Here is a 21,727-nt window from a genome sequence, read left to right on the forward strand (position 1 = left end):
ATGGTATTTTAAATACAATCAAACAGTATTTTTTTCCCATTCAACCTGTAGCTAAACATTTTTTGTCCATACACAAGTAAGTTCAGATAAATACACTTGCAAGTTATCAAGTGCATGCCAACGTAATAGTTAACCTTTACTGGAGTACCAATTTAGTCTATCAGAAGCCTGTTGTGGGTGATTTCCTGGAGAGGCACAAGAACATTGGTTTATTCATTATTGTGCTTATACTGTATTGTCCATAAGCATAGTTCAGTGCAGAATATGCATATGAAGTGCAGATATTGTTTTCGTCTACTCGGGGTTGCCATCCTCTCATTTTTTTCACTGTAGTGTTTGTGACTTTGAATGTGTGTGGCTTTAAAAGGCCGGTGGCATCATGTGGGAGTTAGTAAATAACAGTGTAATGAGTGTAATGAGAGTGGCTGTTGTTGGTCCAGGATGGCGGCTTGGTGTTAATTAGCTAACTGTTAGCTAGTCTGCATGTTGACTGCCTCTGAGTGTCTGTTGTGTCGGTGCAGCTCGTGAATTAATGTGGTTGTTAAGCATTTAGTTTGTTACCGTTTGTTCAATAAAGCGATTAAAAATGCACCATTAGCTATGTCTATCCTTGACCACCTGTGGTGGGATTACAATTTGTTCTAAAAATTGGTGGTAGGCAATATTCAGTTAGCTAGCAATGTTTACTGTTGATAAGTGGTTGTGTAAGCCAGTTCTGCTTTGCAGTAAGCACATTTCACTTTGTTTGTTATGTGAAATGGTCCCAGACTTCAGACATGCTCTGTCTTTTATGCACTTTCTCCATCTGGCTCACACTATTTACAGTAAAAATCCTGTATGAAAAAGTATCACCTCCAAATCCAGCGGTATAGTGAAAAAAAAACGCAGTATAAAATTAGATCTACGGAACAATGTAAAAATGAGACCGCAAAAAGTGAACCACGATATGGCGAGGGACGACCGTATCTGATGTTTTGCAATGGTGCTGAAGTTTTAACAACCCCTGTGTCACGGAAGTGTGAGAATTGTCACAATTCTGCGCTGAAGGAACCATGACTTCTAGGATCATCTCCCTGAGGCTGTTTAATGAAGCTGCAATACTTGGGCATAAAGATGTGTCGGACTGCTTTGCGTAAGGCATGGACATTGGAGCCCACATTGCTTGGATAATGAATACAAGTCTGTAATATGTATCCAGTCCATTTGTATAGCCCTTAATCACAAAAGAGTCTCAAAGGGCTTCACAGACATCCCCGAATCTAAAACTCCCAATCAGGCAAGAAAAAACTCAAAACTTGGGGGAAAAAAGAAACCTTGAGGATGGACCGCGGGTGGGGGTGATCCTTCTTCCAGGATGACCAGGCTGCAATGGATGTCGAGTGGGCAACATTTATCACATAGATTGGTGCTGTGCAATGTTTGTTACAATGGCAAGATGCTGTACAATGTTCATTAAGATGGCAAGATGCCGTACAATGTTCATTAAGATGGCATAAGAGTCCATTTAAAGAGAAAAATGCATTGCAGGGTACACACCTTCGGTGTTTCTGCCTCAGGACTTGGCCCAGTCGGTCACAGCAGAATCCTCCATGGCAACGACTCCGGAGGACGTTCTCCACCTCAGATCGTTTCCCATTTGGTTGGTGCAGAACCCAAACACCAACAGCCTCAAATTCGGTCAATGGTTCCTAGCGCTCTCTCCGAGCAGGAGACGAGGGAGGAGGAGATAAGACAAGCGACAGTAAAACAGGCCTACATGTGCTTTGACTAAATGCCAAAGAGTAGAAATAAGTCTTAAATCAGGATTCAAACGGGATTTAATCATGTGCTGCAAAATCCAAACTGACAAAACTAGAAATTAGGACAAATATCTTGAATAATGTTTGTTTGGCTGTTGCTCTGAGGAAGGTGACCCCCTCACACTTCAGGGACGTCAAATCACAGAGCAAGATCCAGAGCTTTCTGTGACATGAATGCGAATGCACAAGACTGCCCATTCCTTTGTAATTGCTGTGAGATATATGTGAATTCATTTGTGTGTGATAACAATGTGATGAGGGCTAATTAAAATCTTTATTATTATAAGATTCATTATAAACTGCTGTTTTTTACAATAATTTGAATACACACAATTGAAACACCAGTGTTGGCTTTTTTCCCTGAAATTTCTTTTACTCATGGAAATATGGGTCATTATTCTTAGTGTTTTAAAAGTAGTAATAAAAAAAGATAATCGATAATCAAATTGAAGTGTAGCCCCCTAAATTGTAATCAATTGGTGGCTAGAGATTCCAACCCGACTTTAACATTGAAGTATCCTTGAGTGAGATACTGAACCCCTTGTTTCGCCAGGTGCTGCATCATCAGTGTGGGAATGAATTTTCCAATCATGACAATATGTTCCATTAATTATTGTGTGACTAGATTAATTTGGTGAATGAGTGTAAAAGCGATTTGAGTACCTTTAAGGGAGAAAAGCGCTATACAAGTGTGGCCCATTTGGAATTCCAAACAGTTTGGACAACATTTGATAGCTTGCGCCTGTTGCCAGCTTCAACGTGCCTGCTTGGAGATACGGAGCACCAAATATGCAGGTCTTGATGTGAGACATTTGAGAAAAGGGCACTAACAAATGTCAGTTTTCTCTGGTTTGATACCCTGAAATGTTCGATAAAATCTAAAAAAAGCTCCGACTCTGCATTCACCCCCCCCCCAACTGAAGTAGCAGTTGCACCTCCTCTGTCTTCTTTGTTCACAGGTTTGCTGGCTTCACATGCACAGCAACATTAAAAATTAAACTGAATTACACATTGACTTTGGTTGAACAACAACACAAAAAAAATCAGATGTGAGCAAAAAAAAAATTCTGATTTGGTAATGAAGACCTGCACTGTCGTAGCTCGCTAGCCCGCTAGCTCACGGACCGGCAGTGTGGTCGTGTAATTCATCACCGCCTCTCTCCTCGTGTGTGGCAGTGGCGTGTGTGGCGCCACATAACAGAGAAATTTCAGGGAAGGTCAAATGTTTATTAAAAACAGCGGCACAATGTTATTCAGCTTGTGGCTTGCACTACAGACATTTGAGCACATACTGTACTATGAACGTATTTGAGTCGAGTGGGGTGTGCTCACAGTGTCTCAGAGCAAAGAGGATATGTCTCAGAGCAAAGAGGATATCTATATATGTAAATCTATTTTTTTAATGATTTTGGAGCCTCATTTTATATATTTGGTGATTATTATTATTTTTTTTGTATCCATCCAGATTTGGCAGGGCTGTTTACAACTCTCTTCTCTGTAGTGTGTCAAATTTGTAACACATTTTCTTTTTTACTTTACACGGACATGAAACAACATTGTTGTTTTCCTTGATTCTTTTCACACGTTTGGTCTGCATGAGTGTGTTAGCCATGTTTGTAGCGCAACAAAAAGAAGTAAATTAGATGATTTGACATTTATTTTGGTGATTATGAAAGTAAAATGTTGTAGGGCCATTGTACAGAGGAAGGACACATCTTTCAATCAGCCCATGCTTTTCTTTTCTCAGTTGAAGTATTGGCCAGGAGTAAGGCCATTATTCACATGAATTCTGAGTCTTATTTGGCACCGACAATTGACAATAAACTAAACAGAATAGCTTCACTTTAATCGTTACATACTGTCAGTTAAAGACATTCTGGTCTTCTCTGTTTGGTCTTCACGCTTCTGTTTAAGGACATAAGGTTAAGGGCATTGTAGATAGAGGTGTGCAAGAACAAAAATGTACAAAGACCCCAGATTGTTTGAGGATCCTGCTAAACAAAAATAAAAAATAAAAAATAAAAAATAAAAAATAAAAAATAAAAATAAAAAATAAAAAATAAAAAAATAAAAAAATAATATATATATATATATATATATATATATATATATATATATATATATATATATATATATATATATATATATATTGAAAGAAATGAGAAGAGTGACTTACGGGAACCTTTTACCAGGAGAAACAAAAGAAGTGTGAGAGAGCTTGAGTGACAGAGCAACTGTGACAAGCAAAGAGAGGAATTGAGAAAGACAAAAAAAATGCATCATTCCTGTTTCTCTTTCCATCTCTTCCTTCTTGGTGTCATGCTGTTACCGAGGCTCACTAATCGGATGCTGGGAATGTGTGACAGCTACCTTTAGGGTTGATGTAGTGTGTTCAGGTGGAAAGAAGTGCCGCTTCTGCCCAGGCAACCATGTGCAGATTGTTGCCAGATATAACCATTTGGCAGCCACTGTTGATCTGATGGAATATTATACAAACCCATGTAGCACAATATATTTCATTTTTCTCAAAGGCTTTAAGTGTCCAGGTTGCTCATTACATGAAAGAAGAAAGGATGTTATAAGTACTGTATGTTCTCTCACTTTTTCTGCAAATAATTCATTTTATGCAAATAAGCTTTCTTCTCTGTGTAGTTGACCCTAAAGACTCTTATCTGTCACCATCAAGGTCAACCTGGGTAAAATATCCCACTGCATGCTCTTTGCTTCCTTTTGTAGCCCTGACTGATACAAATCTAATGTTAGTTTGTACAGTGCTGGAATGTAAGGCGTGACTGCTTCCTTGACAGAAATGCATATACATTACATATATGAGTAACCTTTTCACAGTCGTGTAAGAATGGGTTTTGGAATTCATCTTCTACCATTAACTAGCCCATGCTCACCAGATTACAAAGATTTGAGTTTTTAATCATTTGCAACGTTTGTCATATTATTCTGGACATCAAGCATCTATTCATTGCTTTTCAAGTCAGCACTTGAGCAAAAGTTGACAAGCAAAATGCTTTTATGCTTTGTTGTCTTGATATGATATGATTAAATGTATAAATTGGTGGGCGGACTCATGAAATAAGGTTTAGCATGTCTGCCTAACAGTTTTGAGGTTCAGGTTTCTGAAGTTGACGTTACACAATATACAGCATATAGTGATATTTAATCCTTAGTAAATCCCTTATATATTTTATTGCCTTTCTAACAACAGACTGATGGAGTACAAGCACTGGTTTTCCTCTCGTAGAAAATATGGAACTGTGCAAACATCAACAAACAGCTATAATGGCTTAAAGAGAAAAAAAATCCTGAGTCTGAAATGTGTACATGTGCATATGTTTTTAATTCCATAAAAGATTTTTCACTTATGGTGTTTGAGTTTAAATGGCGACTAATACAAATCCATCCATCCATCCATTTTCTGAGCTGCTTCTCCTCACTAGGGTCGCGGGCGTGCTGGAGCCTATCCCAGCTATCATCGGGCTGGAGGCGGGGTACACCCTGAACTGGTTGCAAGCCAATCGCAGGGCACATACAAACAAACAACCATTCGCACTCACAGTCACACCTACGGGCAATTTAGAGTCTCCAATTAATGCATGTTTTTGGGATGTGGGAGGAAACCGGAGTGCCCGGAGAAAACCCACGCAGGCACGTGGAGAACACGCAAACTCCACACAGGTGGGGCCGGGGATTGAAGCCCTGGTCCTCAGAACTGTGAGGCTGACGGTCTAACCAGTCGTCCACCGTGCCGCCAGTAATACAAATGTACCTACTTAATTTATATAGATTTTTATATATAAGATATAATACTTTTTCAGTGACCATCACAAATAGAGAGTGAGGATGGAGCAGAATGAGAGAGACAGAGTCAGACACCTACTTGCACTAGGGGAACAGAATTCAGTATTTTAAATGGAAAGGTAACTCATACCAATAGAAATGGTATTGTCTTATTCTATACTGCATTTGAAAAAAATAGTTATAAATTGAGAAACCCAATATACCGCCCCAGCCTGAGAACCTAGATACACAGAATTGATCAAACTGTTCAGTACACTGTATTAATATCTCATCAGAGCGAGGTGTCTTGTGATCGTCTGATGGCAGAACTCCTTCCGCTGTATGTCTCTGTTATTGAAATATTTAACAGCTGCCATCTTACCAGCGGTTGACATGTGCGCTCCTCTAGTCCCACGAATATAACCAGCATCCAGGCAAACATACATAACCTCAGGGTGTTCTATGATGTGTGACAATAGAGTCCATGTGGAAATTGCTGCGGGTTTGTTGTATTTTTCTCACTCCTCTGCGAGTATCCATAATTTATGAACTACATGATAAATGAAAATGACAATTAAATCAATTTATTTGTAAAATTGACAGCATTTATGAATCAATATTTTTCCAACTCTAAATGGAAACATTTCATTGGAATTTATTCGCGAGACAAAATAATAATAAACAAATTACATGGTGCAGGGACACAAAGACTGGAATTGCCATCAGTTGTATAACGTTATCGCAACTTAATTTGTTGAAATTAAACTTGAGCTCTTAAGATTGTGACGCTGACTCTCACTATTTCACTTTTAGCTGGTCAATTTTGTTTGCATGAAGGCTAGTAAAAAGAATAATCAATTATTGTATTGTGATGCACGTGTACATTCATTTTAAATTGAGGACTATATTTCAGTATTATTAAATAACATTAGATGGCTGCGCCATATTATGGCATGCATTATAATGCAGAATATGTATATTTTTTTTACGTGATACAAATACTATAGTATAGTACTATATACTTTGATAAAATATTGCGATATTGATGGTATTACAAGTGGGAGTAAAGTTCATCCAGACAAACATGCATGCGTCCATGGCTGTCAATTCTCAGAAAGATTTTTTGGCAAATTGTTGAATAATTGATTTAAATCATTGAAATATGGTTTGTTATAAAGACTGTTTTATGAAGTTTAACCTAAGAAAATAACACATTTATTTAAAGAATATGCATCAATTTAAGATGCATCAAGATAATCGAATCAAATTGTAACCTTCTGAACTATAATCAAATCAAATCAAATGGTGAGGTGGCTAAAGATTTCCACCCCTTGTTGGCAGATATTTGTCCAATTTTCAAATGTTCTGCTTGTTGAAGGTCTATTGAGGGTTCATACCCCAGGTTCTGCATTAGTTAATTACCAATTTCTAACCATTTGGCTGATGTTTGTCTGTGATTGTCAGTGGTGAGATGAGAATTCTTTGTTCTGTTCTGTCCTATTTCTTCCAGGTGACACCTGGTGTTTGTGAATCTCTGGCTCAAAGTATGATATTTAATGCAATCCATAATAAAAGGCTCTCAAATGTCAGCCTCTCATTTTCATACAAAATTACTTCTATCCATGTATATACACATTAATCAGCCAAGCCACAGAATATAGATTACTTTTATGATATTTGCCAGATACTCTGCCTGCAGAGGGCTTCACAGGATCAACATTGTGCTCGAACAATAATATGCGTCTTGTTCAGGATTGAAGCTTTAACTTGTGCAGTATTCCTCCGTAATAAATTTGAAGATGAGCTGTCTGAATCAGAATTGGGAAATGGAATTTTGGATGCGTCTGAATTTGCCCCGAGTTGTTAGCTCACTTACAGTTTTAAAATGGATATCTTCAACTGCCGTAACCCAGTGAAATTGTCATTGTCTCGATGTTTGATACTATGATGACACAGTTGCAATCTAAGAAGAGATGCAGTCACTCACACTTGGGTTTTAGCTTTCAGGTCTGAATTGTCACGACTAAGCTATATTTTCAGATCTTTTATCAACCTTGACTGTGGCCATGAGTAAATATCTTGGCTTTTAAGGTTGACAGGTGTAAAGAAGAGACTGAAAAGCAAAGGCTCCAGCTCATCAAGTCTAATTCATCACATGACTGCACACAGTGCTTTCACCACAGCATCTGTTTCTCTCGCAGACCTCGTCTTCCTGCATTGCATGCTGCCAGCGGCGCATCATAAACTTATTGTTTGCCTTGTCATGGTAATCATTCTTGCAACACACAACAATCAGTTTGCATAACTTTTGAATTAATGTACTAAATAATTCAAAGAAAATCATTTGCCAGTGGTATTACATTGCAGGCCAGTGCTTTTTAGTATTACGTTTCATTGCATTACACTCATTCTGGTGGGTGATATGGAGCGTGCACACTGCAGTCTCTGATTGTTATATCCACTGCCCACCCCCAATTTCCTTGTTTTTGGTCAAGTATTAGTGCCTTTTTGAATTGTCTCTACCCCAATGGATTGGAATACAGAGTGCATAGTGTAGGCTAAAATAGTTTCGCAAGTAGGACTTTGGGCATTGCACTAGCATACAAAATGCAACCAACCAGTAAGAAACAAAAAATGGATTTAACAGTGACAAAGATTGACTGGTTTTCAACTTGGTTTTGTCCCGCATACTTTGTACCTTTTTATGACTCAATTTTCAATGTTGACAAAATAGCATTAAACTTTGTGCGACAGAACATTTCTTCCTTATTGTTTTGTATGGCAAATGCTTTCTTGGTGTTTGTCTGTATGCTGTACAGTACCTTAGACAAAGTGTAATTATTTACTGCTCGGATCATCACTGTGAACAGTACTGTAATTGGAAACTATCGAAGCTGTAAATACACCACACTTTTTGCACACACACACAGACACAGACACACATAATATTTATCTGGCTGGCTTTGGAGCAGAGGTTTGGCAACACAAATGGCCCCGAAATTACCAAGAGAAAAGCACCTGGCAAAACGAGATGGCAATAGTGAAGGAGACATTTTGTTTCATGCTCAAGTTCTGTTCACGCTACACAAGCTGACTTAGAGCAGTGGAGGGTCGATACAACATCAGCAAGTGGTGCTGAGGAATGGCCGGCAACACATCTTGTTTACGATGTCATGAAACTAAATGGATTATTTTGGACCCACACCTAATTTCAAATGCAGTAATGAAGCAGTCTGTTACAATACGCCGGCCTGCTTTCACACACCATCCAGCAATAGGAAGGGTTCTTGCATGCGTTTGAATTGTCTAATGGCCATTATATTGCAGGTGGACAAATTGCATGCATATTAAAGGATGCAGTGTTTAATTAGACACATTACGAGCACTGACTTGCGGTGCAAGGTGTTCACTGTTTATTTGAAGTAATTGCTAATGCATGTACAGCAGACTTCTGATCACATTCCCTGTGGAATTCTACCATGTTTTTTTTTTTTTTTTAAAGAGAAAACAAAGCCTATTAGTAACATCAGAAATGCACTACTTTGGTTTCACTTTGTGGATGTGCAAATGGATTTTCATGGGGATATTGCTTTTGTGAGTTTGTTAAATATAATAAATACTTATCTACTATAGTTTTTGATTGCGTGCATGAATTGGATTATGTGAATGGATAATTTTTTTGGTAATGAAGTCTCTTTCTTTTGTCTATAGGTTAACAGGATTTAGCATTCCTCCACCTGTTACCAGTTCTGGTTCCATTTTTTCACTGAGGCTTACCAGTGACTTTGCAGTAAGTGCTCACGGATTTAAAGCATTATATGAAGGTAAGAACGTTAAACCTTTCTTTCAGTGACAAACCGCCATTTATATCACATGGAACAAATAGTGCGTCAATAAAGATGAAATTTATGTGCAGAAAGCACTTCATAAACTGGACTGTCATTTAGAGGAATTATACATCATTTGCCAGACATTATGTGGGGAGTTGTCATGTGATTCCTGGAGTGCTTCCACTGTTACTTATCGAAACATGAGATACTTCATCCATCCATCCATCCATTTTCTGAGCCGCTTATCCTCACAAGGGTCGCGGGCGTGCTGAAGCCTATCCCAGCTATCTTTGGGCAGGAGGCAGGGTACACCCTGAACTGGTTGCCAGCCAATCGCACGGCACACAGAAACAAACAACCATTCGCACTCACATTCACACCTACGGGCAACTTACAGTCGTCAATTAACCTACCACGCATGTTTTTGGGATGTGGGAGGAAACCGGAGTGCCCGGAGAAAACCCACCCAGGCACGGGGAGAACATGCAAACTCCATACTGTGAGGCAGACGCTCTAACCAGTCGCCGCCTGAGTTACTTTAATTAACTAAATTAATCTCATATTGTACAAATCACATCCCTCCCCCCCAAAGTCCTGAACTTTTTCTGCCACTCCAGAGGTGCAACTGGAATTGCATGGCAGATGGCGAATGGAATTAGTTGAAGTAATGGATGTACCAAGTTATGTGTGCTGAAGCTTAGCTGAGTGCAGTGGGGAGCTGTCTAAATATGAATTATCCTTCCGTGACCATCTAGCGTGCCCATTTTCCTGTACACTACTACGTTTTCAGAAATCTATCCCATTTCCTGTCTTTTTCTGCTCCTTCATAATGCTGCAGCTCGGGTTCTGACCAGAACAAAGAGATCAGAACATATTACTCCAATTCTAAAGGCTCTACACTGGCCCACAGTCAGCTTTAGATTAGACTTTTAAGTTCCGCTACTGCTCTATAAAACACAAAATGGTTAGGTCCTGAATACAATAAAGACATGCTAATGGAATATACGCCCAGTAGGGCTCTGAGATCTGCCGACTCAGATAAGATAACGGAGCACAGAGTCCAACGCAAACATGGCAAAGCAGCTTTTAGCTGCTATGCTGCACACAAATGGAATAACTTTGTTTCAAACTGTAGGCGTTGCTTTTCTTTCCTTCATTCTTTTTAGTCATTTCTTATACTTTGCATTCTTCTTTCCTAAGTCCGTCCTTCAATGTTCTTCACAGCCTGATCTATTCTTCTCCAGCTCTGACAGGCTGACTTCATCCACAAGTTTCACTGCTCCTCATTTACATAATAATTTTCCTTCCATTTTTACCCTCTGCTCATCCTCCCTTATGCCCAAGACGTGGCCGGAGCAAGACCTCTGCTATCTTCATCTGCTCATTGGTTGTTCCCGCTTGTCCTCCTGCTCGTTATCTATCTGGCTCCATCTCTCTTTCTCCTGCATGTGTCATCTTTGATGAACTAAGGTTTTCTTTATTGTGACTTCTGCAAATGTGAAGGTTATTTATATGGTTGTGGTAAAGTAGTAGTTGAATCTGCTCACACTCTTAACGAATTGCTGTTTATTTACAGTGAATTTATAACAGTATGTTACTGTAGTTCATAATAATTTTAAAATAATGTTAAATTACAGGTAAATTAACAGTTAAAGTAGTCATTTATCATAACAGTAATTAACTCTAATTTAACAGCATAAAACAAAATTTGTATGAATAGCTGTTAATTAACAGTGAATTACAACAGAATCTTATTGTATTTTATGATAGTTGTAAAATCCTGTTATCTAGTCATCCCTTGCATGTAATTAACAGTTCAATTAATCATTCAACAATAACAGTAAATAACTAATTTTACAGCATAAAACAGCATTTTGTAATTAATAGCTGTAAATTAACAGTGGATTACAACAGTATCTTACAGTATTTTTTGATAATAGTAAAACATAGTTAAATGGTCATCCCACACATGTTAATTAACAGTCAATGCTTGGTTAACATGTACAAACTGTAATTTAACAACATAAAACAGTATACTGTTAATAATAAACAATAACTCCCTTTTTTTTTAACCATGGAATTGAGAACAGTTTCTCATTTACAATGCCGACCTAGAGGCAAGCTAGGGTTCAGTGTCTTCAGCCAAGGATGCTTCAACAGCAGACAGTCGGACCTGGGATTCAAACTGACAACTATTTGGTCAGTGGATGAGTGGCTCTAATGACTGAGCCACAGTTACCCCTCTCTCAAGTGATGGAAGTAGGCCCCATCATCCCTTCACATGCCCAGAGTCTCAGCATTTTACTGATGATTGAGGGCATATGTTTCAATATTGGTAGCAGCACTTCCTAATTCGTCAAACTTCTCACGCTACTTATATTTGAGTGAGAAGACATGGCTATCTTGAATTTGGACAGCAAAGCCTTTTTTGATATTAACTGGCTGTCATGATGAACATGGCTGGGTCTGGACTGCTGTGCTATTCAGTCCCAAATTAGAAGCCCTGAAACGTCATTTGAATTTGTGGGATTTGTAGGAATTTAAAGCAAAAACAGTATTTTATGGATGTTAAGATTGCATGATTAAGGCCAAAATAATAATCACAATTATTTTGATCAATATTGTGATCACAATTATTAATCACGATTATTCCTAATGTTAGGGAAAATATTTATTTTTATTGCACTACTTTTTAACAAACAGTATTTAACAAATTCCAGTTCAAAACGAATCTTTAAAAAAGAATAAATGATAGATCATATTAAAAAATAAATAAATGTACACCCCTAAAAAAAATTATACTTTAGAAAGGGCTAACTGAATAAATGTGCGATTACAAAGTGCAATCGCAAATTGCAACTAAATGGAAGCTATTACAATTAGTGCATAAAATGCAATATCATTAGGCTGTAAGCACCGACTTCTCATTTGAAAATCCCGTTTGTCAATATAGTGAATTGTCAAGGACAGTACGTCTCTGTTGTTCTGCTTGATCATTGGTCAGTCGTGCACGGTCACAATATCCAAAGTACTCGATTTCCTTCCCTATTTACTTTTGGCATTTTTTTTTCCACTGCGGTCAGGCCTGTCGAAAAGTTGAAGCTGCTACAACGATTGTTAATAGTGTCTTACCCTGACACGCCACCTCTCTACCAACGTGCTGAGAGGTCCAACTTCAAAATAAAAGCTTCTTATATTACTACATTAATAATAATACATAATACAGTAATATTCAGTTAAAAAACATAGTAATATACATTTAAAATTACCAGCACTCACTGTTAAATTACAGTTACATGCTGCAATCCATAATACAGTAATATACTGTTAAAATAAATTACACTCGATGCACTTTTAATTGCAGTGACAATGCTGTAATAAAAAACACAGTAGTATGCTGTTAAAATCAAATTACTGTAATGCACTGTAATATAACTGAAAATTACTCGCGTCCCTGGTGCCAGTAATTCCTTTTTTTTTTTTTTTACAGTGTAATTCTTTAGAGTGCAGTCTTTTTCCAACTATCGTTGACATCATAACATCATGAGCACACACATCTTTTAAAAACATTCTCAGTAATATGTAACTCAAACCTCCACTTGGACCTTTGTAATAGTGATTCCTTTCTTCATTCGTTCATCTTCTGTACCGCTTATCCTCACTAGGGTCGCGGGCGTGCTGGAGCCTATCCCAGCTATCTTCGGGCGAGACCCGGGGTACACCCTCGCCAGCCAATCGGAGGGCACATATAAACAAACAACCATTCGCACTCACATTCACACCTATAAGCAATTTAGAGTCTTATATTAACCTACCATGCATGTTTTTGGAATCTAGGAGGAAAGCGGAGTACCTGGAGAAAACCCACGCAGGCACAGAGAGAACATGCAAACTCCACACAGGCGGGGCCGGATTTTAACCCGGGTCCTCAGGACTGTGTGGCAGACGTGCTAACAAGATTCCACCTGATTCCATTATGTACAATTGATATTGTGACTAATACTTATTTCAATCGTGCACCTGCTATGAATCTTATTGTGTTTTAATTACATGATAATCAATATCAAAAACAATCTATAGCTAAATATTTCCAATACTGAGAGACTAGCTTGCTTTTATGTCAGTAATGCATTTAGTCCTGGAGAGTTTTATGACTGTTGCTTTTGAAATGTCACTATGTAGTTATATCGGTTAGTCATTTTCAACACAGCACACCACTCATCCTTGGTACAGTATATACTGTCGCTAAAGTGCTCTCCGTCCTATACATTCATATGCCTGAAAATGTTCAATGCTCATGGACAGGATAAACTGATTGAATCATGGTTGTAATGAAGTGGATTTAAATGTGTGTGCATGTGAAGGACAGTCAAGGCCAAAGCCAGAGGGAATCTAATTTCTTAAATGTCCTGCGAGTCTTTATCAAATATGTTGCAATGCAAAACGTCCCAAACCCAAAAACATACTTTAACTGTTATACAGCACACTTGACACAAGAGGGCCTTCCAGTGGTCAAGCTGTATTTAGAAAGAACAATAAGGAGGGCTTCATGCAATGAACAATTTTTTTTTCACGATCTTTAAATTTAAGTTCTGTTGTAGCTTCGCAAGTGATAGCCATAGGCTGTAGCTGTGCTTAGTAACTCGGCCTAGATGGTTAAAAAGCTTTCTGCATCCCCTGTTGAAGGTGGTGTATGGAATGAAAAGAAATTCAATACCTGTCTAGGAGTACCTCAGTGACATTTCAACCTGTCATTTTTTTGGGACAAGGCATGAAAAGACAGCCATTCCATGAAACATAATTTACAGTAATCGTTTCTAGGGGAAGATTTCATTTCTGTCTGTGGCATTCCAGAACGGCCAGCTCGTTTGCCTTGTGATGAAAAAACATAAGCTCAGTCAGTAGTCTTTGCCTTGCTTGGTTGAAAATCCTGCTCTGTAGTCCGTCAAAGCAGCCTCCTCGGAAGCCAGAGCGTCAGTCGGTGCATGCGGCTTCTTGTGTGTTTGCAAACACCACCACTCTGTCAAAAATCCATCTTCTTCAAAAACCTACAGAGATGTTAGATACACAAGTGAAATAAATAGTTCAGCCTCGAGGAAATCTTGCACCCAACTCCCTTATTTACTAGTTCACATAACTCACTCGTTGCATGTGCAATGAGGATTAATGTCCGTCTGACTCTCTGCGAATATCTAATGGTAAAATGTCTTTTAAAAATGTTTGATGAAAAAAGAACTTACATTAAATTAAAAATGCATAGTATATGCTAGAAGGTTGTTTGTGCAGTCATAAGGACAATCATTGCGGCCTTTAATTTGGGATAGGGTATATTACATTTACGTGTAAGTAAATAATTACTTTAATAGTTGCTTCCTAGAAAGGTTTTTAACCTTCATTCAGGAGTGTCAGCTAAGATTGGTGTGTTTAGGTCCTAAAGTGATTGATGTCAGTAGTACTGTCATAACAGTGTAATATTCCTTACCTAACAATGTCAATGATCTGGTTGGCCTCTTACTTACCTAGTCTACTTCCATTCTGGGGAAAAAGTGACTGCCCTTTTACAGTAGGAAGATCTGACACAAATAGGCTTCGTCGATTATACAGGTCAGGAATACAAGTGTGTTAGAACAGTACTTGTAACACATTATTGATTGTGAGAGGAGTTATCAATCAGCTAACACCAGAATAAATAGAAGAAACAATAAAGTACATATAGCAAGGGTGTCCAACCTTTTTGTCACTTCCAATGCTGATTTAATGAATGCGTTTGTGTGTGTGTGTGTGTGTGTGTCGAAGCTAGTGGCCCCACAGCTGCCTTCCCGCCCCCGCAGAGACAAAGAGTCAATACCTGACGAGATTTCACCCCCCACACCCGTGTTCATTTTGCTTTAAGAAAACGCGGCCATGCTATGACCTATGCACAGAGGGAATATTCTAGTCCTCAAGTTTCTTTGGAGCTGACAGATGATGTTGGACAATGTAGGCAAGTAGAGAAGTTTGAAGACAATGCATAACAATGTCCAATGGGAACACGTTTAAGATGAGTGTGCATGTGTGTGCATTCGTTAAATGTTGTTAGGGTCCCCCCCATCAGAGCCACACCAGTTGTTGTTACCATACTGCAGTTTAAATCTTTAGATCTTTGTCAGAGTCGTCATTGTCTGTGGTTAAGTACACTTGTTCATGACCATGAGCATTTAAATCGGTATAGTTTAATTTACCCACCTGTTTCTGACCTTCATGCATCAGTCTGATTCAAATTTGCCAATCATCAGCTGAACTAGCTATTATATTCTTTATGCAACCATGTCAGCACTTTATTAAAATTAAAGTGGCAATTTTTGTCTTAAAGAGCAAAGGTGCTCTTGCTGGGTTTTCAATAGACAGCAACAATATTGATACTTGATGCTTGTCCATTTATACTGTACCTTATGATAGCAATACGCTAGTCTAGTTAGTTTGTCACTTTGTAAATGACCACCCTCACCTACACCAAAAAAAGATTCAGACTTCTGCAACACATCCTCTGAACTCTGAACTTAAGCCCTAAATTCATCTGAGATACTATTTTCGACTTTCCTTACACCAACGGCCAATGAGTCTGGGGTATAATTACAGCGGGGATGCATCCATCACTTTGGAATTTAGAATTTGGGGTGAGTTCGTCCAACATTTACTTGCAACTTCAGGCATTTTTTTTCTTTCTGTAGCCCTCTCAAGAAAAACATCTGTGAAGAAAGGTAACTGATGAACCTTAAAAATAAAACTTTACGTGGGCATTGGTGATCTTTTAAAGTTTAACAAGAACACTGCTTTTGATTAATATTGTGTATAATTTTATTGCTTTTTAAATATAGACATTCCATTTAAAAAAATCGCCTTCATTAGATCATGACTCACAAGTTACAGTGGGTACGGAAAGTATTCAGACCCCCGTAAAATTTCCACTCTTTGTTATATTACAGCTATTTGCTAAAATCATTTAAGTTCTTTTTATCCCCTCATTACCGGCATTACCAGATTACTAGCAACCCTTTATTGCTCAGTGACTGTTTTCCCTCAATGTCTTTATGTCTCAAAAGTGTTCTCTGTCAATTGACTGTCTGTTGTCGTACTAGAGAGGCTCCAACTACCGGAGAAAAATTCCTTGTGTGTTTTTTGGACATACTTGGCAAAATATATCCAGATGATTCTGATTCTGATTAATGTACACGCAGCATCCCATATTGACAGAAAAAAAAACGGAATTGTTGACATTTTTGCAGAATTATAAAAAAAGAAAAACTGAAATATCACACAGCCATAAGTATTCAGACCCTTTGCTCAGTATTTAGTAGAAGCACCCTTTTGAGCTAATACAGCCATAAGTCTTTTTGGGAATGATGCAAGTTTTTCACACCTGGATTTGGGGATCCTCTGCCATTCCTCCTTGCAGATCCTCTCCAGTTCTGTCATGTTGGATGGTGAACGTTGGTGGCCATTTTCAGGTCTCTCCAGAGATGCTCAATTGGGTTTAAGTCAGGGCTCTGGCTGGGCCATTCAAGAACAGTCACGGAGTTGTTCTGAAGCCACTCCTTTGTTATTTTAGCTGTGTGCTTAGGGTCGTTGACTTGTTTGAAGGTGAGCCTTCGGCCCAGTCTGAGGTCCTGAGCACTCTGGAGAAGGTTTTCATCCAGGATATCCATGTACTTGGCCCTGTTCATCTTTCCTTTGATTGCAACCAGTTGTTATGTCCTTGCAGCTGTAAAACACCCCCACATCATGATGCTGCCACCACCACGCGTCACTGGTGGGACTGTATTGGACAGGTGATGAGCAGTGCCTGGTTTTCTCCACACATACCGCTTAGAATGAAGGTCAAAAAGTTATATCTTGGTCTCATCAGACCAGAGAATCTTATTTCTCACCATCTTGGGAGTCCTTCAGGTGTTTTTTTTTTTAGCAAACTCCATGCAGGCTTTCATGTGTCTTGCACTGAGGAGAGGCTTCCGTCGGGCCACTATTCCATAAAGCCCTGAATGGTGGAGGGCTGCAGTGATGGTTGACTTTCTAGAACTTTTTCCCATCTCCATCTCTGGAGCTCAGCCACAGTGATCTTTGGGTTCTTCTTTGCCTCTCTCACCAAGGCTCTTCTCCCCCGATTGCTCAGTTTGGCCGGGCGGCCAGCTCTCGGAAGGGTTCTGGTCGTCCCAAACGTCTTCCATTTAAGGATTATGGAGGCCACTGTGCTCTTAGGAACCTTAAGTGCAGCAGAATTTTTTTTTGTAACCATGGCCAGATCTGTGCCTTGCCACAATTCTGTCTCTGAGCTTTTCAGGCAGTTCCTTTGACCTCATGATTATCATTTGCTCTGACATGCACTGTGAGCTGTAAGGTCTTATATAGACAGGTGTGTGGCTTTCCTAATCAAGTCCAATAAGTATAATCAAACACAGCTGGACTCCAATGAAGGTTTAGAACTATCTCAAGAATGATCAGAAGAAATTGACAGCACCCGAGTTAAATATATGAGTGTCACAGCAAAGGGTCTGCATATTTATGGCTGTGATATTTCAGCTTTTGTTTTTTAATAAATCTGCAAAAATGTTAACAATTCCGTTTTTTTCTTTCAATATGGGGTGCTGTGTGTATATTAATAAGGGAAACAAATTAATTTAAATGATTTTAGCAAATGGCTGCAATATAACGGAATGAAAAATTTAAGGGGGTCTGAATACTTTCTGTACCCACTGTATGCTGTTTTTTTCATTATTGTGAAGCAGAGGGTTTCTGTGCCAACATTAAAAATCAAATGAAAAGTCCTTGAAATTAATAATTAAAATAATAATTAAATATTGACAATAAAAAAATAATATATTAAGTTGAGTAATCATTTAAAATATGAAATATAATCTGAAATAATTGTATTGGGGTTAGGCGTTACAATGTGTTTAGAAAACATTTGGACAGCTAAGTTTTTTTTTTTTACCAACTCTGTTGCAGCCTTGAGGCAAAAAAAATTAATTAGTTTTTTTCCCTCTTCAATCAAGTACACTACATAATGAAAAGGTTTATGTAGGTCATTTGTTTATCAAATTTAAACAGCAACAACAAACTCAAATATCACATTGCCATGTTTAGCTGAGCTTTGTACTGCAGTGTTGGGTCCTTTGAGAATGATGCAACATATTTTGCACACATGGAAGAATTTCTGCCCTGTTGATCCTCTCCAGCTCTGTCAGGGTGGTGGTCAACATTGGCCGACAGTCATTTAAGATATCCGTCCAGAGATTTTAAATTTTGTGGTTTGGACATTCAGTGACATACAGCGTTTATACTTAAGGCTGTGTGCTCGGGGTCACGTTGATCACTCTTGACAATGTGCTCCAGTCAGTCGTAAGGCACGTACAGTATAAACAAACAACCGTTCACACGCACATTTGCACCTATTGGCAATTTAGCTATGTTGATTGATACACGTTTTGGTGGAAGCTGTGTGATGGTGTGGCAGCATTTCCAACACTGGAAAAAACAAGGCTTGCCATTATTAAAGGCAAACACAATGCAGAGAGGCGGCACGGTGGCCGACTGGTTAGAGCGTCAGCCTCACGGTTCTGAGGACCCGGGTTCAATCCCCAGCCCCGCCTGTGTGGAGTTTGCATGTTCTCCCCGTGCCTGCGTGGGTTTTCTCCGGGCACTCCGGTTTCCTCCCACATCCCAAAAACATGCATGAATTGGAGACTCTAAATTGCCCGTAGGTATGACTGTGAGTGCGAATGGTTGTTTGTTCCTATGTGCCCTGCAATTGGCTGGCAACCAGTTCAGGGTGTACCCCGCCTCCTGCCCGATGACAGCTGGGATAGGCTCCAGCACGCCCGCGACCCTAGTGAGGAGAAGCGGCTCAGAAAATGGATGGATGGATGGACAATGCAGAGAGATGCTAAAATGAGATTTTGCAGCCTGCCAGCCAACAGTTCTGATCTCAACCCATGTGAACAATTTATGGGATCATTTTGGGTGTGGGGCCTGTTCGTCCTAGAGTGACCAACTCAACCACATTAGCTGACTTTTTTTTTTTCCATTAACCTGTCCTGTTCAGCTGCATGGCCTTGCAGAATGGTGGATCTGTATGCCTTTGTGCTGGAACAGTTTTGCTGTGCAACAGGGGAGTTTGAAAAACTCCCTCTGTTTATTTTCAAATTTTTTATTATTCTGATGTTTATTGAAAATGCACAGAAAAGGGGTTTTGGGGAGGGGGCAGACAGAGGGACGGAGTGGACAGGTGGACTAGGGGTGAAAACCACAGTAGAACAATAGTGAGACAGTCTTGATATTTGAACATAAGTAACATTACAACAGTTATTTGTAGATTGGGGGGGGGGTGCACCCGGTGAAGACATGCAATAACTAACCAAGAGAACCAGATAAGAAAGGGCAGAGAAGGACAGGACAGGATGTGAGGAAAATGAGAAAGGCAGTGTTAATGGCGAGTGGTGTGGTGGGATTCTTTTTTCGTGTCTAAACACCTGTAAGAACCTGTGAGTTGATATGTTAGCATAACCTGTGTTGTTATTAGTAGTCCTAGCACAAGTAATTAAAGTCTATAGTTTCTGTCGAACTTTTTAGTGAATGAACATTATATCACATGCATGTTAGTCAATTGGTGTACGTAGTTGCTCTGCCGGCGCATCGAGGGAGGGTGAGCCTGGAACCCCCCACCCCACCCACAACGGGGGGGAGTCAGTGAGCCTGTCCACCACAGGGGACTCAACCGAGGGGAGGCCACCGACCACGCCGGACCCAGGGATTTCCCAGGCCCGATCGAAACGCCCCGACCAGTCCCAACAAGGAGGGGCAAGGGCACCAAACAAACAAAAAACGGTCATACCTAAGCGCCCGTCATGAGTAGGGCTGGGCATTGAGAACCGACCACAACCGGGACCGACGCACAGGCCACCCCGGAGCCCACCCACCCCGAAGATGAAAAAGCGGCGAGAACCAATGAAGAACCTACGAGAACCAACGAAGAAAAAGCACGCAAGAAGACGTGCCTGCGCCCAACGGCGGCACAGGCAAACAAAACTGTGCCCCAACTCAGCTAAAATCAATGACCATTCGCCCCAGCGCAACACCCGGAACGAAACCATACCACGCAAAGGATGCCCCTACAACGCGCAGCGCCCAATGCGCCCCGAGCCCCAGCCCACACTACACGGAGCCTCAGCGAAGCCATCTCCCAGCTAACCAGGCGACTGAAACCACAGAAAACGTCCATGCCAACACCGAGACAGCCTACAGGGCAAACGGCCGGCCGCACCCACGCACTGACGGTCACCAGCGCCCAGTCGAGTCGACAAACCAACGCAAGCGCCAACGACAGAAAGAGAAAAACTCAACACAGAGCCAAAACCCCACCGCAGCAACCCCACACCACAATGAACCGGGACAAAGCCCACACGAACGACGTCCCACACCCCGCGCCCCAACGATGAAAATCGGGAAAGGAGGCAGCTCCCCACAGCACCCGGGTCCATCCAAAGAAAAATACAGTAAAATAATGTAACATAAATAAATACGCCAGAACGGTGGTTTGCACATCTGCCTCACAGTTCTGGGGACCCGGGTTCAAATCCCGGCCCCGCCTGTGTTGAGTTTGCATGTTCTCCCCGTGCCTGGGTGGGTTTTCCCCGGCCACTCCGGTTTCCTCCCACATCCCAAAAACATGCGTGGTAGGTTGATTGAAGACTTTTAAATTGCCCGTAGGTGTGAATGTGAGTGCGAATGGTTGTTTGCGGTAAAGAAAATGGATGGATGCATAAATAAATACGTTATAAATAAATAAATAAAATCACCGGCGCCTGTGCGAAGCCACCCCCCGCACAAAAATGCTGAGCCCCGGCGCGCCCTCCCCAAAACAAAAAGCCAGAAGCCCAAAACAGGATGCCAAGCCAAAACACATTGGCTGACTTTCGGCGACTCCTGATTGAGGAGTGGAATACCATTTCCACAGCAGTGTTCGAGCAGACTGGTGACAGCGAGTGGAGGAGGAGCCAGGCCATTATGACTGTGGTTGTTCTTCCACACACCACTGAGACGCATGAATAAACTGCAAAATTGCCAATATGTCTTGTTTCTTTGTTGTTAGTGATGACGTAAATCATCCAATCCATCAAAGAACACATAAGATTCAATAGCAACAGAAGAATAAATTATTTTCTAATAGAAAGTGACCTCTTGCCCAAAGTCAGCTGGGATAGACTCTAGTTTACCTGCGACCCTAATAAGGATAAGTGGTATATATCGAAAATTGATGGCTAGACAATGGAC

The 21,727-nt window shown here is 40.2% G+C and overlaps 1 protein-coding gene across 4 annotated transcripts in view; it reads left to right on the forward strand.

The window, feature by feature from the left end:
- Positions 1 to 21,727, forward strand: part of LOC133479563 (CUB and sushi domain-containing protein 3-like) — a 283,130-nt gene that overhangs the window by 42,800 nt on the left and 218,603 nt on the right. For all 4 annotated transcript variants that reach the window (XM_061776717.1, XM_061776718.1, XM_061776719.1 and 1 more), the window contains exon 3: positions 9,303 to 9,415. In XM_061776717.1, coding sequence (XP_061632701.1) covers positions 9,303 to 9,415 — 113 coding nt within the window. The remainder of the gene's footprint in view (positions 1 to 9,302; positions 9,416 to 21,727) is intronic.

Source organism: Phyllopteryx taeniolatus, chromosome 6 (assembly GCF_024500385.1).
Source record: "Phyllopteryx taeniolatus isolate TA_2022b chromosome 6, UOR_Ptae_1.2, whole genome shotgun sequence".
NCBI lineage: Eukaryota > Metazoa > Chordata > Actinopteri > Syngnathiformes > Syngnathidae > Phyllopteryx > Phyllopteryx taeniolatus.